This window comes from Phalaenopsis equestris, unplaced genomic scaffold, assembly GCF_001263595.1.
Source record: "Phalaenopsis equestris unplaced genomic scaffold, ASM126359v1 Scaffold000002, whole genome shotgun sequence".
NCBI classification, from domain to species: Eukaryota; Viridiplantae; Streptophyta; class Magnoliopsida; order Asparagales; family Orchidaceae; genus Phalaenopsis; species Phalaenopsis equestris.
This window is the reverse complement of record NW_018164444.1, coordinates 72,530,676-72,547,972: the sequence shown is the minus strand read 5'-3', so window position 1 is coordinate 72,547,972 and position 17,297 is coordinate 72,530,676. Positions and strand designations below refer to the sequence as shown.

At 36.6% G+C, this 17,297-nt stretch overlaps 1 protein-coding gene across 1 annotated transcript; it reads left to right on the top strand.

Moving 5' to 3' along the window:
• Positions 1-14,513: 14,513 nt before the first annotated feature.
• LOC110017931 lies at positions 14,514-16,294 on the top strand. Its single transcript, XM_020715100.1, has one exon. It carries the CDS (start codon positions 14,647-14,649, stop codon positions 16,024-16,026), a length of 1,380 nt encoding a protein of 459 aa, XP_020570759.1. The 5' UTR covers positions 14,514-14,646; the 3' UTR covers positions 16,027-16,294.
• The last annotated feature ends 1,003 nt before the right edge of the window (positions 16,295-17,297 follow it).

Sequence of the window (17,297 nt, the reverse complement as noted above, 5' to 3'; positions counted from 1 at the left end):
CCTCTGTCGCCCACCGCCAACCGTCATTGACTGTCATTAGCCATCGCTTCCCTCCGTCGACCACCGCCGACCCTCATCGATTGTCGCCGACTACCGTCAATCACTGCTGACCTCCGTCGACCACCGCCGACCCTCATCGATTGTCGCCCACTAGACATTGTAACTTGGAAAGCTAGTAACCATTTCCCGCCTGTAGGATATGGGGTATCTGTAATCATCAACTTATAGTGGATTTTTACAACTGGGCCAGACCCCGTGGTTTTTCCCCTTTACGGGTTTTCCACGTAAAAACTTCTGGTGTTATCACAGCTTGATTCATTTTCATCTGAGTGTGTGTTGAATCCTCGCACAACGCTAAGATCATAATCCATTATTCTATCGCCGCGAATTTTCTAGCACGCATCACACATAACGAAATATATGTCATCAATACAGTCGTTGATCTAAGCAATAAAAGGAGAAAAAACTTTTGGATAGAGCCTATGTAGAAGGCGGTCTCTGCCAAGAGCGTAATTTTTTTTTTTTTTTTGTTCAATGTAGCATGTTATTAGGGTGCAAACAATACTCCATATGAATGAAAAGAATCTAATTGGCCAGAATAATATTATCACAAGCATCCCTACCCTTAATGAAACAACTTTGTGTTGGGTGAACAATTAAAGGCTTAACTGACTAATGCATATATTATCAAGAAACGTAGCGATAAATTTATAAAATTGGTTACATAAATATATCAACATGTAAATATTAGCATTTGAAACATGTTTTTTTGGAGAATAAGAACTAAGACAATGGCTGCAGCACATATGGGGAGATGATTGGTAAGAAAAAGAAAAAAAGGCTTAACTACAACACAAACATGCACTCCAACTATATCCTAAGCATTGAAATAAAACTCAATGGGGAAATCATCCAATCTAGCAGGGCATTTTTGGTTGTGGAGAAAAGAAATTCGTTACTCTCTGCAGAGGTGACAGAGACATTAAAGGATGCCAATAAATAAGGAGTAAGACGACCAATAAGAATGGAAGATGTTAACTTAATAGATTTTGGCAAAGGTAAAATGTTTTGAAAAGGATTGATGACAGCCTTGGCAATATCTATGTGATTGAAAGTAGAAAGCTCTTAAGTGTGATTAAAATTTCTCTTGTTTTTTAGCATGGTGCAAAATATGTGTAGACCATCTTCTTCATAATCCAACAATTTACTCTTGTCGAGATGCTTATTTTGATAGTAATCATGTAAGGTTAGAGACTATTTAGCCCTTTAATTAATGTCGCAAGAAAATTAATTATGTTTTAAGTGTTGGATTTGAACTCACTTGGACTCTGATGGAACATTTTTTGACACCACACATTATGTTTGTTTCATTTAATTATTTAGTTATGATGTGTCATCAATAAATTTTTAACAAGCATGAATCTTGATGCATTTTTATAAGGAATCTTCCAAATTCAATAGCATAAAGCCTTGATTTTAGTATGTTTATAGTCAAATTCATCATCTCGATAAGACAAACCCAATGATGTCAAAATTTATTCAATACATGCCCAATCAAGGCTAGATAAAGCTGTTGAAGCATAATTTGATGCATTGGATTATTAATTAAATAATCAAATAAACTCTAAATCTGACATATTTATAGTCAATTCGAGTGTCTCAATGAGAGGAATCCAATGAGCCGAAAATCGCTCAATTCTGAGATTGTTAATGCACTCAAATCTTTAGAAATGACATATAATTAAGAGGGATCTTCATGGACCATCCAATCAAGAGGTTATGAAAGTTATTCCCAAAAGACAAAAATATCTTCCCTAAAACTAAATAAATAGACCCACTCTCTAAGAAGAAGAGAAGAAGTGAAATTTCAGAGCCTATTTTAGAGAAGACCTAACGAACCATCGACATCCATAGCCACCGACCACCGTCGGCCATCGCCCACTTGCCATCATCGGCAACCGCCTGTCGGTCACCGTCGTCCACTGCCTGCCATCATCACCTCACTATAGATTACTGACCGTTGGCAACCACTGCTTGCAGCTGTTATGGCCAAACTTCGACCTTTATGGCAAACTACTATTGTTACAGTTTCCAACTACGACCTTTGTGGCTAACTGCTGCTATTACAACCACTAACTATAGCTTTTATGACCAACTATTGCCTTTGTAGAAACTAACTATAGCTTTTGTGGGCAACCATTGTTATCATAACTAAGAGCCACATTTATTGTAGCATAATTATGACTATTATAATTAAACTATCATTATACACATGCGATTATCAGCATTGTAATTCCATTTTCTCGAATTCAAGAAAATATCAGACTCATGTACTTAAAGTTACAAAGTGAACTACTTTAAGTAGGCTAGGCCTCATAGTTTTTTACGTAAAAATTCTGATGTCCTGTCTTACTCTACAAAAAAACCATTCATCTTGTTCAAACTATCTTTATTAATGATTTAGATTGTTATTAATAAATTAGGATTCAAGCCAAGGACTATGTTCTCTTACTTCTTTCTTTTAATTTTGGATGTTAGGAATTTTATTGAAAGAAGATAATAATAAGCGACATTAACACACACATCACCAAAGTCTTATGTATTTACATATCAAACAACAAAGCATTGCTTTTTTACATTTGTACCCCCCAAGTCTTTAATATTTTAATGAAATTTGCTTATAAAGCACGCATATTGTTGATTGTTAATGAGAGGAAATTACCAATGCATAATGCTTGACATTTTAAGAAATATATTAATATGAATTGTATGAGGATAAATTTAAAAAGTATTAGATGTGTTATCAGATTAAGGCTTATATATTGAAAATTTATGCAATAATATTTTTAAAATAAATTACATAAATTTTAAATACATTCTATATAATAAGATATCTTGATCCATGATGACCATGACCGGATCTAGTATAGAGTATGATGCCGGCGTCAACTGAGTTTACAAACAAAAATTGTTTGTTATTACTGTCATTGGTAATCGATATTTCGTGTGAACCCATTGGCTGCCTTCGCCGCTAATCATATATATATATATATATATAAAGATTGGTTGACTAGCGGAACAGCCAACCAATCCTATGGGCTTTGCCAGCGTTGTTAGGTAGTGCGAGCCAGGACCCCATGAGCCAACCCATTCGAGGACCCCCTTCTTTTAGGCAACAGTCGTCAGAGACGGGATTCGAACTCCAGACCAACGCGGACTTAATCGCTGAAGTGGATGCTATACCAACTGACTTGGGAACAAGGCTCATATATATATATATATATAGTTGGTTGCTATTACACGAGCCTCTCGACCAACCTTATGTGCCTAAAATTTCATTCAGCACATGGGCCAGATCAAACCTGTGACCCCAGGAGTCTTACAAACTCTGTTAATTAAAGAGTCATGGAAGTCGGCACACACACACAATATATATAATGGAGGTGTTGAAAAAATTTAAAACTATTTTAAAATTGAGCTCAATTAGTTTTCTATGAAATTATTTCAACAACAATTTAAGGAGTCTGGAGACTATTTTATCACTTCGATACAAACTAGACTCTATGGATTGATAAAAGGAAAAGACATTTTACATTCATACCACCCAATTCTTTGATTTTTATATATCTAACACCTGATTTTTTATTTTTATTTTTTTACATTTATATCATCTAAATCTTTTATATCACATTGAATATATCACTAATTTAACTTTTAAATGGTGAAATATATGTTTTCATTCATAAGGTGAAATATATATAATAGAAAGTGAGTGGTATGCATATAAATCTTCCTAAAAGAAATAAATGAGATTTTAATAATTTCTGAGATAATAATTAAACATTGGGAAATTTACATACATAACACTCAATTCTTATGTTTTCAAATTTCTAACATCTTGACGTTTGCTGGAATGTCTGTGGCGGTAGATTAATTATGAGCGTTTTAGCATTGGACGAGACTCCGACACACACTATATGAAAACAAATAAGCAAGAGGAGAAATGTCGACTTTCTTAAGTGAGAAATCCTTGGAAGGAGAAAAAGTCATGGGTTATGGTCCAGTGAAATAATATACTATATAATTGTGAGTACATATGTTCACTCATCTCCAGAAATATGAAATATAAAATTACAAAGCTCTACACCAATAACTCATTGTAATAGTCGTAATTTGGATGTAATGAATGAGATTCTCAGTGATAGCAAACTGCAAGGACCGCAGTCGATTGTTATGGAGACAATAGTTTGACAATAATGTTGTAGAGGATGGTTATAGTGTTAATTTATTGTAAAGGCCAAAGTTGAAAAACATGATAATATTTGGCCATGTCGGCTATAGTTGGTTGCTTCTAGAGTGTCAGTTGGCCATATAAGTTGTTGTAGACAGTTGTAGAAGCGGTGCACCACTTAGGTTGTAATTGGTCAATTGTAATAAAGTCCGTATGATGTAGAGGTCGAAGTTGGTAGTTTTATGAGTCGTGAGTCATGTAAGTTGTAGTCAGTCCTAAATTTCAAAGCTGGGAGCAGTAATAACATCTGTAGGTAGAGGTCGGAGTTGGGAGATGCATAAAATGTGATAACATTCGTGGATCACAGAGGTTGAATTTAGGAGTTGCATGAACAATGATAACATTCGTAAGCTATAGAGGTCAGAGTTGAAAGATGCATGAACTATGATAATGCTTGTAGGCCGCAGAGGCCAGAGTTGGGATCTGCAAAAATTGAAATATCATATATAGGTTGCAGAGGGAACTAGGTAAATCCAATTATGACAAAGTTCTAGTCTATAAATGTCGGCCCTAGCCTGAAATGTTGATTTAATTAAAGTCTTATAAGAAAATTTGAAGTTATCAACATAGAAAACGATGAGCTATTTAAGTATTTAAAAAGTTCTCCCTTGGAATGACTTAATAAGTCAATGTATGCGAAAGTTAAACAAATACAAATGACAAACAAGAGTAATAATTTTCCTTACCCCGTTCCGGTGGAATCAGAAAGTTTGGCTAAAAACCAATTTAGTTCCCTAATTCCAATCTTTAACCATGCACCACTATCTCTATTTAAGTTTGCATTAATTTAGTAGATATATCCCTATTCCACCAAATCATTGTGATTAACTTGGTTGATTCCATTACCATCTCTTCCGAGATTCATAACTGACGATAAATACTAACACCGCACATGACCAAAATGAAATGTAAATGAAGCACAATAAGTTAATCATCATTGAAAAATAGTAGACACAAAACAATAAAGAAACTTTCACATACATCTCTCCTATCTCCCATTCCCAAGGAAGAAAGAGTAAACTACTCAATATGCTTGCTTGAACACACCAACATGATCATTTGATATAAAGCGATACTAAAGTACAAAAGACTTAAAAAATGAAAAATAAATTCAAAATCATAAAATAAGAAATACAAAATTTATCTCCCTTCGTTTACTCTTGAGAAGTTGAAATTACAAGCATACAATCTCACGAAGTCTCTCAATTCTCAATTCTCTCAACTTAATTAAACTTTTCTAGTCTCATCCTTTCCAATTTCTCCCTCTAGAATGCCAGAAAGTAAAGAAAAGCCCTTCTAACTTTGTGCTCTTGCTTTTTATACTTTCCCTCATGAATTCAAGTTTTGAACTGCTCAAAACTATCAATTTTCAGGCTTTGGCGCTGTGGGGCCATAGGCAGAGTCGGGGCACTACAATCTTCTGTTCTACATCGCTTAGGCACTAGTATCGCTGCGCCTAGGCATTTGTATCGTTGCGCCTAGGCATTGCACTCCTGGCGCCTAAGCACTCTAATTCTAGCGTTGGGTTTCCGGGCTCTCGAGAAATCTTCCCCAATTCAGGTGCCTAAGTGCCACAATTTCAACGCTTAGTTCCAGCGTCCTGGCATTAGGGATGCATCGCTGACTTTCTTTCTACTAGGTTTATACACTCCAAGGGACTGGTTATGGTGCCTAGGCGCCAGAAAACTACTTTGCTCCAATTGCATTGTTTTACATTCTAATTTGCTCCTTGGATTTGTTACCTGCATTTCAACACAAAATACTTCCACAAACATAACATAAATATACAAAAAGATAAAGTAAATATGATAAACAAGCACATTGTACGCACATGTCATAAAGCTTTAGATGTAGGGTACAAATATTTGTTGATTTAAACTCTCCAAGGAACATCACGACATTTTTTCTTGTCATGCCGCTAAAATTCCAGGCATCCTAATTGATGTAGCATACCACTGCTTGAAAATTAATTAGCCACTTGTTTAATGATACAAAAGATGAGAACATCGGCCATGACTTTGTTTGGGCTGACCTGTGGAGAGGTGCAAAAGCTTAAGGAAGCAGGCTAAATTTGGGTGATATAATTCCTGAACTTGGTCTCAAATATGTTCAAGGTTTAGAAGTCAAATGGTAAATGGAGAATGTGTATGCACTTCACGAGCCTGAACTCTGCCTGCCCGAAGGATAGTTACCTCTCCCAAGGATTGATGCACTTGTAGATTCACATGTAGGCTATTCAATAATTAGTTTTCTTGACGCCTTTTCTGGTTATCATCAAATCAAAATGTGTTCACAAGTGAAGGCTTATATTGTTGTAGTGTAATGCTTTTTGGGCTAAAAAATCATGGGATTACATACCAATGTTTAATGTATATAATTTTTTTAATTAAAAACAAATATTAAAGTAATGTGGATGATGTCCTAGTTAAGAGTCAATTGGTTGAACAACATATAAACAATCTAAAAGAAACATTTCAAATGCTCAAAAAATATAACATGAAACTCAATCTATTTTAATACACGTTTGGAGCTTCGATCAATAAATTCCTTGGATACCCCCTATGCCCGAAGGTTAAAGGCCAACCTGGAGAAATTATAATTACTATTAAATATGCCCTCTTCAAAGAACACTAAGGAGGTGTAAAAGCTGACTGGTCAGATAGTAGCACTCCGCAAGGAGCGGGTGGTGGCAAATGGTGGTCGACGAATATCAATGAGCAGAGGTCGATTGTGGTTGGCGGCTGAAGAAGCTGATAGCGTTCACAAGACCATCGATGTAGAGCATGGCGGTTCAACTCCTCCTCCAAGCTGCCATCTTCCTTTGCTTCAAGATCTTAGGCCCCCTTTCATGAAAAGGGTAGAGCACCATTTATAGAGTTAGGGAGATGCCTCAATGCAAATAAAAAAGAAATATGAATCACTTTATTGGAAGGCCCGGAGAGATTCCCTTGATCAGACATTATTCTATGAACATTTGAGTGTCTTAATAATGTTGTAATTAACAGATATCAAACTTGCTGGTTTCATTTTGTCAACCCACTTGATTTTGATTGTAATTTTTTTTTAAATTTGAAATCAGTTTGACCTTCCAATCAGCCATCGAAAGCTTTAAAATACAACTTAATGGCTCGATCTGAGCTTGATCGAGTTGGATCACACAACTTTAAATGTCAATATGTTTGTCTCGTCGATCCGATTAGTCTAACTATAAATTTACTGAAATTGGATTTTCGATTACCATTATTTGAAATGTGAAGATTCCTTATTCAAAAATTTACTTCGAGATCCATGTCACGTCTCAGTATTCATGTTCGGGACTTAAATTTTATTGATGCCATATCACATCTAAACTTTATTTTTTATGTTTATAACACAAAAAAAAAAAAAAAAATCAATTTTTAATTTTATTTTTTAGATCAATTTTTAATTTTATTTTTTATAACCAAAAAAAAAAAAAAAAAATCAATTTTTAATTTTATTTTTTAGATAGTGGAATACATCCTTTCATGTATCACTAGGGGGCTTATATGTAAAATTGAAGTATATAAATACATAAAAAAATGAGTAGCATGCAGGTAAAATCTTCCTTACATTAAATATATGTAAATCTTCCTTAAACTTGTAAATATCAATTTTAAATCTCCAGCATTAGTCCTATCTCCTGACTAATTCCTACAATCCGCACTCAGCCGAAGCCGCCTTCGCCGGAAGGAAAGCTGAAGGAAAGAGAGAATAGCGCGTGAATATGGCACTAACTCGCATGTGACAGTCATAATAATATCAGAGCTGATCAACCATTTCTTTCCGACGAAATCTGACCTCCCAAGAAAAATAGCAATTTCATATTACTTGACCTTCATGTGACAGATCTCATGGATACTTTCCCTAAGTTTTCTATTCCGAGCATAACTGCACAATCATTACTGCATTTTAGAATTCGTTCGGGACGGTCGTGCGGCGGCGGCGGTGTGATGTCTTAGCGTATTATTGCGAAAAATTGCATTCGATAATCTAATCTTGCTGAGACTTCATTTGAGAAGGCGGTAAAGTTCGGTTTGATTGGAGTGAAATTTCGTTTGGTGAAGCAGTAGGAGTTAAATGACTCCCGACATTCTTTTGCAAGAATGACAAATTTTCATAGTTTCAGATCACAGATAGTCTCCTCTGGTTTGACAAATACAGCTTTTAAAAGAAATTTACTTAACGGAACGGTGACGCTACTTCAAACAAAGCCAAGCGTGGCAGCTGTTAGAAAACTGTAGTTTGACTTTTTGAAGATAAAAATTGGGAATAACCGCCATAATTTTTTAATCCACAGCTTCTTCTGCGACAACTTCACAACTGCTTCTCTAAACCGTTGCAGCTACACCAAACAGACAGATCATTACTTGTACATTTTATTTAAGTGTCAGTTTAATCCCCATATTTTTTTAATATTAGTTGAATTAGTCTCAAATGATGATGACTTTTTTAAGATAAAAATTGGGAATAACCGCCACAGTTTTTTAATCCACAACATATTCTATGACAACTTCACAACTGCTTCTCTAAATCGTTGCAGCTGCACCAAACAGAGAGACCCTTAATCGTACACTTTAATATTAGTTGAATTAGTCCCAAATGATGATTTTTTTAAGCCAACTAATTTAACATTTTTATAAACTTTAGGGTTAAAATAACTTAATGTAAATAATTAGTGAACTATTTTGACATTTCATATAAAAAAAATAATAAAAAAAATAAATAAAGTGTATGTAAATCCCAAAATAAAACTAATATTTAATAAACAACTCCCCAAGTCGAGCGAGTGGATGGGGAGTTCATAATAATTATCTTAATTAATAACTAGCTTATTATATTCCAAGTGGGGCTTTCGTCAAACCAAGAACGTATTATTAGGACCACTATAAGCTCGAGCCCATGCTTGGCTTTCGTGGGCCGCCGAGTGCCGACTTATTAAACAAATGGCCGCTTCATACGGCGCGGGCCCAATTTTTTGCCCAACCACATACCGCCACATGGCCCACACCGCACCGCCTACCTGAGCTCCCACTCATCCATAAATCCTAGAGGACAAAAAAAATATTTTTTTAATTAGAATAAATTTATTTCTCATAATAATTCTATACAGAGGAATTACGCGCATTATTTTTATAATTATTTATTTTATTAGTTTCCTATAAAAAACTCTATGCGATAGTATTAGTTTTTTTTTTTTTTTTTGAAAGATGATTGACGGGTTGAATCGCAAATCATTCCTAGCTTGTAACCCGCAGGTCGCGTTTAACAACTCGGGTACCTCGCCTGGGGGGATTCGAACCCAAGACCACAGGGAGCTTATAACTGACGAAGCAGATGACTACAAACTGATTTGGGAACATGGCAGAAAATTAAAAAAAAATTAATGTGATAATATGCATTTGTTGATGTGTATAAGTAGACGTACCCAATTATCCATATAAAAGTCAAAATAGAATGTAACAATATATTATCACTAAAGGAAAAATAGCTAAAACCAATGAAAAAAAAACTGACGGCCCATATTGTTTCTGAAATTTTGGAACTGATTTCTAACGGCTTCGTGTCAGTACATTAATATTACCCCTACTGACGACTTTCCTATGGAATAAGGCGTAGCTTATTTGTGAAAAATATTTCCAGTTGTTATCAGGGCTATACCGACGATGCAATGCGTCGGTTCATGTCGAATTATAAAATGACGGACTAATTCATCAGAAATTCAGCACGTCTTGGTTACAAACTGGCGGCTATTGGATATTTACTGGCGGTTAAAGTGTTATTTATTAAGTCTTAATAACTAACGTGCTTAAGGTCATTGACAAGCTGTATGAAAAGGATTACTATCAGTGAATCGGCGTCAACATTTCTCATCTCTATCTCCAGTGAGCACTCAAGCTCTATCACACCACACTGTTCATTGATTTCTTATAGTAAAATTGAAATTAATCTTGATTAGATGATTCCTCTAAGTTCTTATCTATTTTGATTTGTTTGTATTACATACATCATATTTCATGCAGAGTTGTAAGAGTTTGGTATCCGGAGAGAAGCCATTGAAGGTGAAAAGCAAGCAAAAATATATGGCTTAAGAATGAAGATGACGAGGTTGACGATGAGACTGATGATGATGATTAGTATTCTCTATATTTGTTTATTCTACTATGTTATACATGATTTCTTTGTTGGTTTTACCTTGATCAATGTGATTAGATTGTAATAAATTATAAGTTTTCAGTATGCAATATAAATCATGATTATTTATGTATCATTGTTACATGTGTAAACATATCAATATGTAAAATGATAATTTAATTTTTAATTATTTACTGGTTTTTCAATGGACTTTTTTATAGAATTTTTGTCGATTTTTTTATACAATAACAAGGTGATGGTTTTATTCCATTGGAATTTTTTAGAGAATTTTTTTATAGAATTTTCATTGAGGTTTCATTATTTGGTGACAATTCCTTCATGAAAAATTATGAAGATTTCTTACGAGTATTTTGTTGGAAATCCATCAAAAATAATTTTATGTTGTATAAAGGTATGTCAAAATGCAGTTTGAACTAAGGATTTTTTGAGGAATCACATCCCAAAACACACACTTTCTTGTAGTGAGTTGTCGACCCAGTTATGATTCTTGTGGCCACAGATTATACTTTATGTAGCCAACTACGATTGTTATGTCCATCAATTATGATTTTTATAGTTAATTACTATTATTATAACCACCAATTATATTCTCGAGCAGAAGCAAATATATAATTTTGCTTCATTGATCCTCTATCTCCTATAAATAGGCGCCCATGACATGTATTATGGGTTTTTTACCATCTAGGTTTTGGCCTCTGTAGGCTATTCACACTAGACCTACTCTTGTAGGGAGATATCTCTCTTTTTCTCTTGTAGCCCCAATTACAACTATATAAGCAGCAGTCGAACCAGACCTAGAACGATAGCAAATCTGAAGCAACTCAAGTAATTCACAAGAGTAAAAATTCAAATAAAATATTGATGTTTATTTAGCCTCTAATTTTCCTTAACAATTTTTTTTGTAGGAACATTTCAAAGACCGGGGGGGAGTCAAACCCAACAATTAGGCGGTATTACAATCCTAGGCATGATCCATCCGAGTATGAGTTTTGGATGAAGGCTTTCAGAGGAAAAAAAAGTTAAGATGTCGACTTCTGCCACACAAACCCACACACTTAGAGAGAGAGAGGGAGAGAGGAGAGGGAGAGAGGAATAAAAATAAGGCCTTAACCACATATTATTTTTCGTAGCTGAGAGCGTTGGCAATAACCTTTGCTTAGTTATTGTTTGTTAGAGCTAGCAATCAGATAGACATTCAATGTTTGTGAAGGGCTCGCGTAATGGTTGATCATCATTTGGTTGAATTAGATAAGGGGTTTCTTACATAAGGAGGACCCCAAACCTTTTTTTATTACATGTTGCGTTCCCAAAACAAGTTATGTACTGACGAGAGACTTTATAACGCCTTTACCTTCCCTTTCTAAAACAAAATCATCGCTTCCGTCTCTCAAATCTGCGACCTCTCGACCTCCCCTACCGCAGAGTTAAATCGAGTATGACTATCGCACTCTCGATGTGCGTCCGACCTCTTTGCCGCAGAGCTCACTTTTCACGAGACCCTCCTTCACTCCTCCATTGGTGTCATTAATCCTCTTGAGGTCGACTACTACTTCATCCCAGTCCATGCCGCAGAGCTCAATTTTTAAAGCTCGAATTATAAATGAGCCGAACACGAACAGTTCTTTGTTCGCTCGTTTTCCGCTCGTTCTAACTCGAAATAATAAAAAAAAATTTATATGACTATTTATATAACAATATATTACATGTATTATTTATATAATAATATATTATATATATTTATGTCTAAGTTTAAATCATAACAACTCATGTGACAATGTGATTAGTGCTTTCTTTTGTATATATTTGGTCCAGGTTCGAATCTCACACTTTACATCTATTTATCTCAATTTAATTTTAACGAGTCAATTTCGAGCCGAACACTAACACAATATTTAAATCGAGCCGAACACGAACACACTGTTCACGAGCCGATTTCGAACACGAGTTATTTTGAACGAGCCGAACACGAGCCCAAGCACGTTTACAGCCCTATTTGGGGCTCACATGAGCCCTGTGAAATCCCAATCAAATCCTCAACCACGAGAATGCATGGAAACCGCCTGCAAAGAGTGGGAAAAAAAATTTGTCTGGATTTGCATAAATTTTTGGTTTTCGGTGTAATTTTTTGTTTGGTTTTTAATTAAATGATATAATAATTTAATTTAAGTTTAAAATATTAAATTAAGATCACCATTTCATTTATACGTGAGAGAATTTTATAATGTATACATGAATATGTGTATATGAAAATTTTGATTGATTTTATCTCGCACAATCAAGCCCATCTGTCGAATTGGTTGAATCAAGCTTATCTGCCGAAGTGGTTGAACCAAACCCACCTACATGAGTGACAAAATCAAGTGCACCTGCCGAAGTGGCTGAATCGAGAGCATATTTCGAAGTGGCTGAATCGAGCCTATCAACCGAAGTGGTTGGATCCAACACATCTGACGAAGAAGCTGATCCAGCTTACCATCATCTTCTTCGAGGGGATGACTTAATCTTATCCATGTGAAGGTAACAATTCGAGAAAATGATCACAGGTGACCAGAACATCTGTTAATCTCTCAATTAAAGACGTCGACCGACACCGAGATTCAACCACTTCGCCTTGATATTAGGGATAGTTGTCGTACCTACAATGTCTAACATTAGCCAACAATGTTTCATTTTCATAATATTGATCACAGAGTAGCCGACAATATAGTCATTGATGTACTACTAAGAGGTTTCTGAAGGTCTCTCTCTCCTTACAACACTCTTCCTACAATATCGGGCCTTTCACAAAATTGCATCAATTTCTCACAGACAATAAGGGACCCACATCCTAAAAGGATTCAACATATAATTAATATTTAAATTTTATATATTTATCAAATTAATTTTTATATCATTTTTTTTTCATGAATTATAGAATACATTTATTTGTATGTGCTATTATAATAAAATTTGGGGTAATGATTAAATATAAAATGATATGATGTGCGATAATTTTCTGAATATCATAATTCAAAAAAAAAATAAATAAATAAAAAATTACGACATGGATTTCAAGTGGTCCAAAACTTGATTAATCTACTTCGAGATTAATACTATATAAATTAACTATATATTTATTTAAGAATCTAAAAATTAAAGATCTATTTTTGAATTAAACTATTTGATGCTATGAATATAATTGGCCTTGAGGCCCTTGATAATTTATAAGGGAGAAATTATAATATGTGATATTACACCTTTTTGCCCCCCTTTTTTTTAATGAGGTTGTTACATGGTATTTTACATACATGAGCTTATTACTTGACTGCCCCTAACAGGGTCGGTTTGGCTAAAATGACTCCGGTTCGGTTGGCCTGACAGAGTCAACTCAGTCGATCAGTCAGATTTGATTAGCTTTGGGTCGACATGACCAGCTCATCAAATTAGAATTTTGACGATCGATCGATTCAGTTTGATTTGTCGAATCTCGATCATTTGATGAGGAGCTCTTGTTGATTGAATCAGACAAGACTATTAAGCCGATGACAAATCAGCGTAGCTTGATAGATAATTGTAAGGCTCGATTGTATGACCAATTCTTTGTACCTAATGAAGAATATTTGGGAGCATTCGTGGGAGATAAATGATTTCGAGGAACATAACTCTTTCTTCAGATTGTATCTACTGATAGATGGCTTGATGATTTCATTCGGCTTTCTCATAATGGTTGGCTCATCTGCCTATCTCATCTGACGAGTTCGAGTTTGAATCATTCGATCGTCTTTGTGATTTGGTCAGTTTTGATCTTGCTTTCTTGACTCGAACAAATATATCCAATTAAATAAGCGGTCCTCATTTATCGTTCTTTTTTCTTTTGAGATCATGCTCAGTATGAGCACCTACACATTTTTCATGTACAAATATATGAAACTTATAACCGTTGAATTTATTTCAAAATTACCACAATGTAGTTAATTATATTTTATTCTCATCTTTAATTAAATAAAATTTGTCAAAATTTAATTTTATTTCATTTAATAATAGGACGCTGCCATCAAGAAATCTGCCTCGGCCGGGACTATATAGACGAAGTTAGCGTTTCGTCCTCCCATCATATTCCGATTCCCTCCCCCCCACGTTCACTGCAAGGTCCTGCCTCCTGCTGCAGAGTGAGCGGGCGGTCTATCGCTAGCAGCTTGGGCATGGAGGGCTATACCTATTCTATCTATCCAGAATCCGGCGATTCATCACCTCAGTGCCGCGAAATCGATGGCGAGACCGCCATCTCATGGGATGAGACACCGCAGCCTGCCGCCGTACGCGTCAAGCTCATGTGCAGCTATGGTGGTCGGATCCAGCCCCGACCCCACGACAATCAGCTCTCCTACTTCGGTGGGGAGACTAAGATTCTTGCCGTCGATCGTTCCATCCGATTCCAAGCCATCTTCGCGAAACTCGCAACGCTGTACGGCGCCAACTCTCCCGATGAGATCTGCTTCAAGTATCAGCTCCCCGGTGAGGATCTTGACGCACTGATCTCCGTTACTAATGATGAGGATCTCGATCACATGATGATTGAGTACGATCGCCTCCACTCATCTTCCGGGAAGCCGGCCGCCCGCTTACGTTTATTTCTCTTCCCTGCAAATCCATCCATCAATTCTGGGAAGGTCCAGCAGAAGGTCGATCAGATGTGGTTACTTGAGCCGCTGCTTCCGCCGCAGTTGGCGCCGTCTATGGATCGTAATCCCTTGGAACCTCCTCTGCTTCCGCCCCCTGCGCTGGTTCCGGATTTTTTATCCGACATTGTTCCGTCTCCTGTGGCCATGAAGGTTAAGGAAACAACGGCGGAGAACCGCGTGGTAGAGCCCTTGGCCAATGATATCCTTTCGGTCAGATCTGACCTGGCGAAGGAGGAAACGCCGCAGAATGCAGGGGAAACGGTGGTTTCCCCTTCAGCTGAGGCACAGAGGCAGATTCAAGGTATCCAAAGGCTTCAGATCGCAGAGAATCAGCTCCATCCCATGACAAACATGCAGCGGAACGGCAGTGATGAAAACATTGCCAGGGTTTACCATGGAGAATTCTACGCACCCAGAGTTCACGAGAAGGCTGTTCCGGCGCCACCGCCGACAGCCACACTAGCTCCTACTTCGGCCGCTACAACGCAGATTCCGACGGCTTTCTGGGCTGATCAACGTGGCATCGCAGCGGGGAGGTTCGCCTCGATGGCTGGTGGAGACCAAACGGTATATCTTTTCCCCGCTTCTCACAGCATGTATCCACCGACTACTGGACAGGCGTATTACACGGCGGCGCATCCGCAGCCACCACCTTTCTCAAGGGTTGTGCCGGCGGATGTCTACCGCGACTTGCCGACGATGTATGCTGTAGCGCCGCCGGCTGGAATCGATGCCGCGCCGGCGAACTCGCCGGCGGCTGGTTATGCGACGTCGCAGTTTGCATATGATAGCATGGGGAGGGCGGTTTTCTACCCAGGCCCGGTCGCCACGTATCAGGCAGTAACTAACGTGGCGCTCAACACTGACCCTAAGCTAACGAAGCCTTCTCAGATTTCGTGACCGCTAAGTTTCTTCACCTCTCAAGTTTACGGTTTTTGTCCTCAATCCGTTCGCCTCGTCTTCCTTGTCTTGTCTTCTTTGTGGTTTTTTGTTTTGGTTCAGCCTGCTAAATGTTTGTCTGCATTCAAGCTGCATTAATCTCTAGAAAATTTCTTTCTCACCTTTATTTCGTCTTGGACTTTGCTGTACATATGGTTATAATGTTTTGGGTGTATGAAATTGGTCATGACGTGTCACTATTAATAGTTTATTTTCTTTGATTTGTTATGGCCATTCTTTTGCTTGTAGCCTGCAAACATGCTATTTAAAGAGCCCTAAAAGCTAGAGCTTGATTAGAAGCTATAAGATATTTCAAGCAAATTGATAATGGAGGCAAATAATAGCTGGGTCAGATTCACAAACGAGCATATATTTTGTAGATGTGATGCATTATTGATTTTGTACAAGATAGATAAAAAATAAATTTACATTCAAATTGTGCATGATCCTAATTTAAGAATTGTCAACCAAATTAGAAAAGATTATTTTATTGAATTCACTAGAAACTTAATGAATTCAATGCCCCTTTAAATTGGCCAGATCTATCCAATCAAACTCACTCGACGTTCGGGTTGACTATGGCGAGTCACTTAAAATCATCATGGTTTGTTAAGCCTTATTATAAAATCATACATGGATTGTCTAGCCAGAGCATTTTTCTGTAGTGTTGTGCATCAACTTAAGCTTATAAATATAGGGTCAAAGGGTGAGCTTGACACGTTGAATCATTTACTCATATTTTGTACTTTCATATTATCTAGTGGAATTAAAGTTCTCATTTAAAAAACTTTTTTCTCTCATTTTTTATTTTCCAATAATCTTGTCCATGAGTAATTTGGAAACATTTCTTACCATCCAATGAATCAGTAAATGTTAAAGATTAAAAGCTAAGCTTTGGAGTTTGAGTTGAGACCTCAAAAATAATTGAAGAAGTCCTCATTTTTAAAAAATATGTGTATTTTAAAAATGTGTCCGTGCTGATCTTGAGGAGATCTAATGGTCCAGAAGGAAGGAATTATGGTGAGAAGGGCCCACTGATAGAAGACTTGAGGACCCACTTATTCGATTGGATGCAGACATCAGAAACAGATCGAGCAAGGCTAATGTCGGCCAAGTCACAAAAGCAATCGAATTCGAGCTGTGCGGTTAAAAAACGAGATAAAGGGATACTCAAGTCAACCACTTCAAGAAAGCTGATTGAAGACATCAAACTTCTTTCAATAGATCCGATG

Bases quoted from the DNA above. Each gene is read 5' to 3' on its own strand.
- LOC110017931 (XM_020715100.1), top strand. From the start codon at position 14,647: ATGGAGGGCTATACCTATTCTATCTATCCAGAATCCGGCGATTCATCA.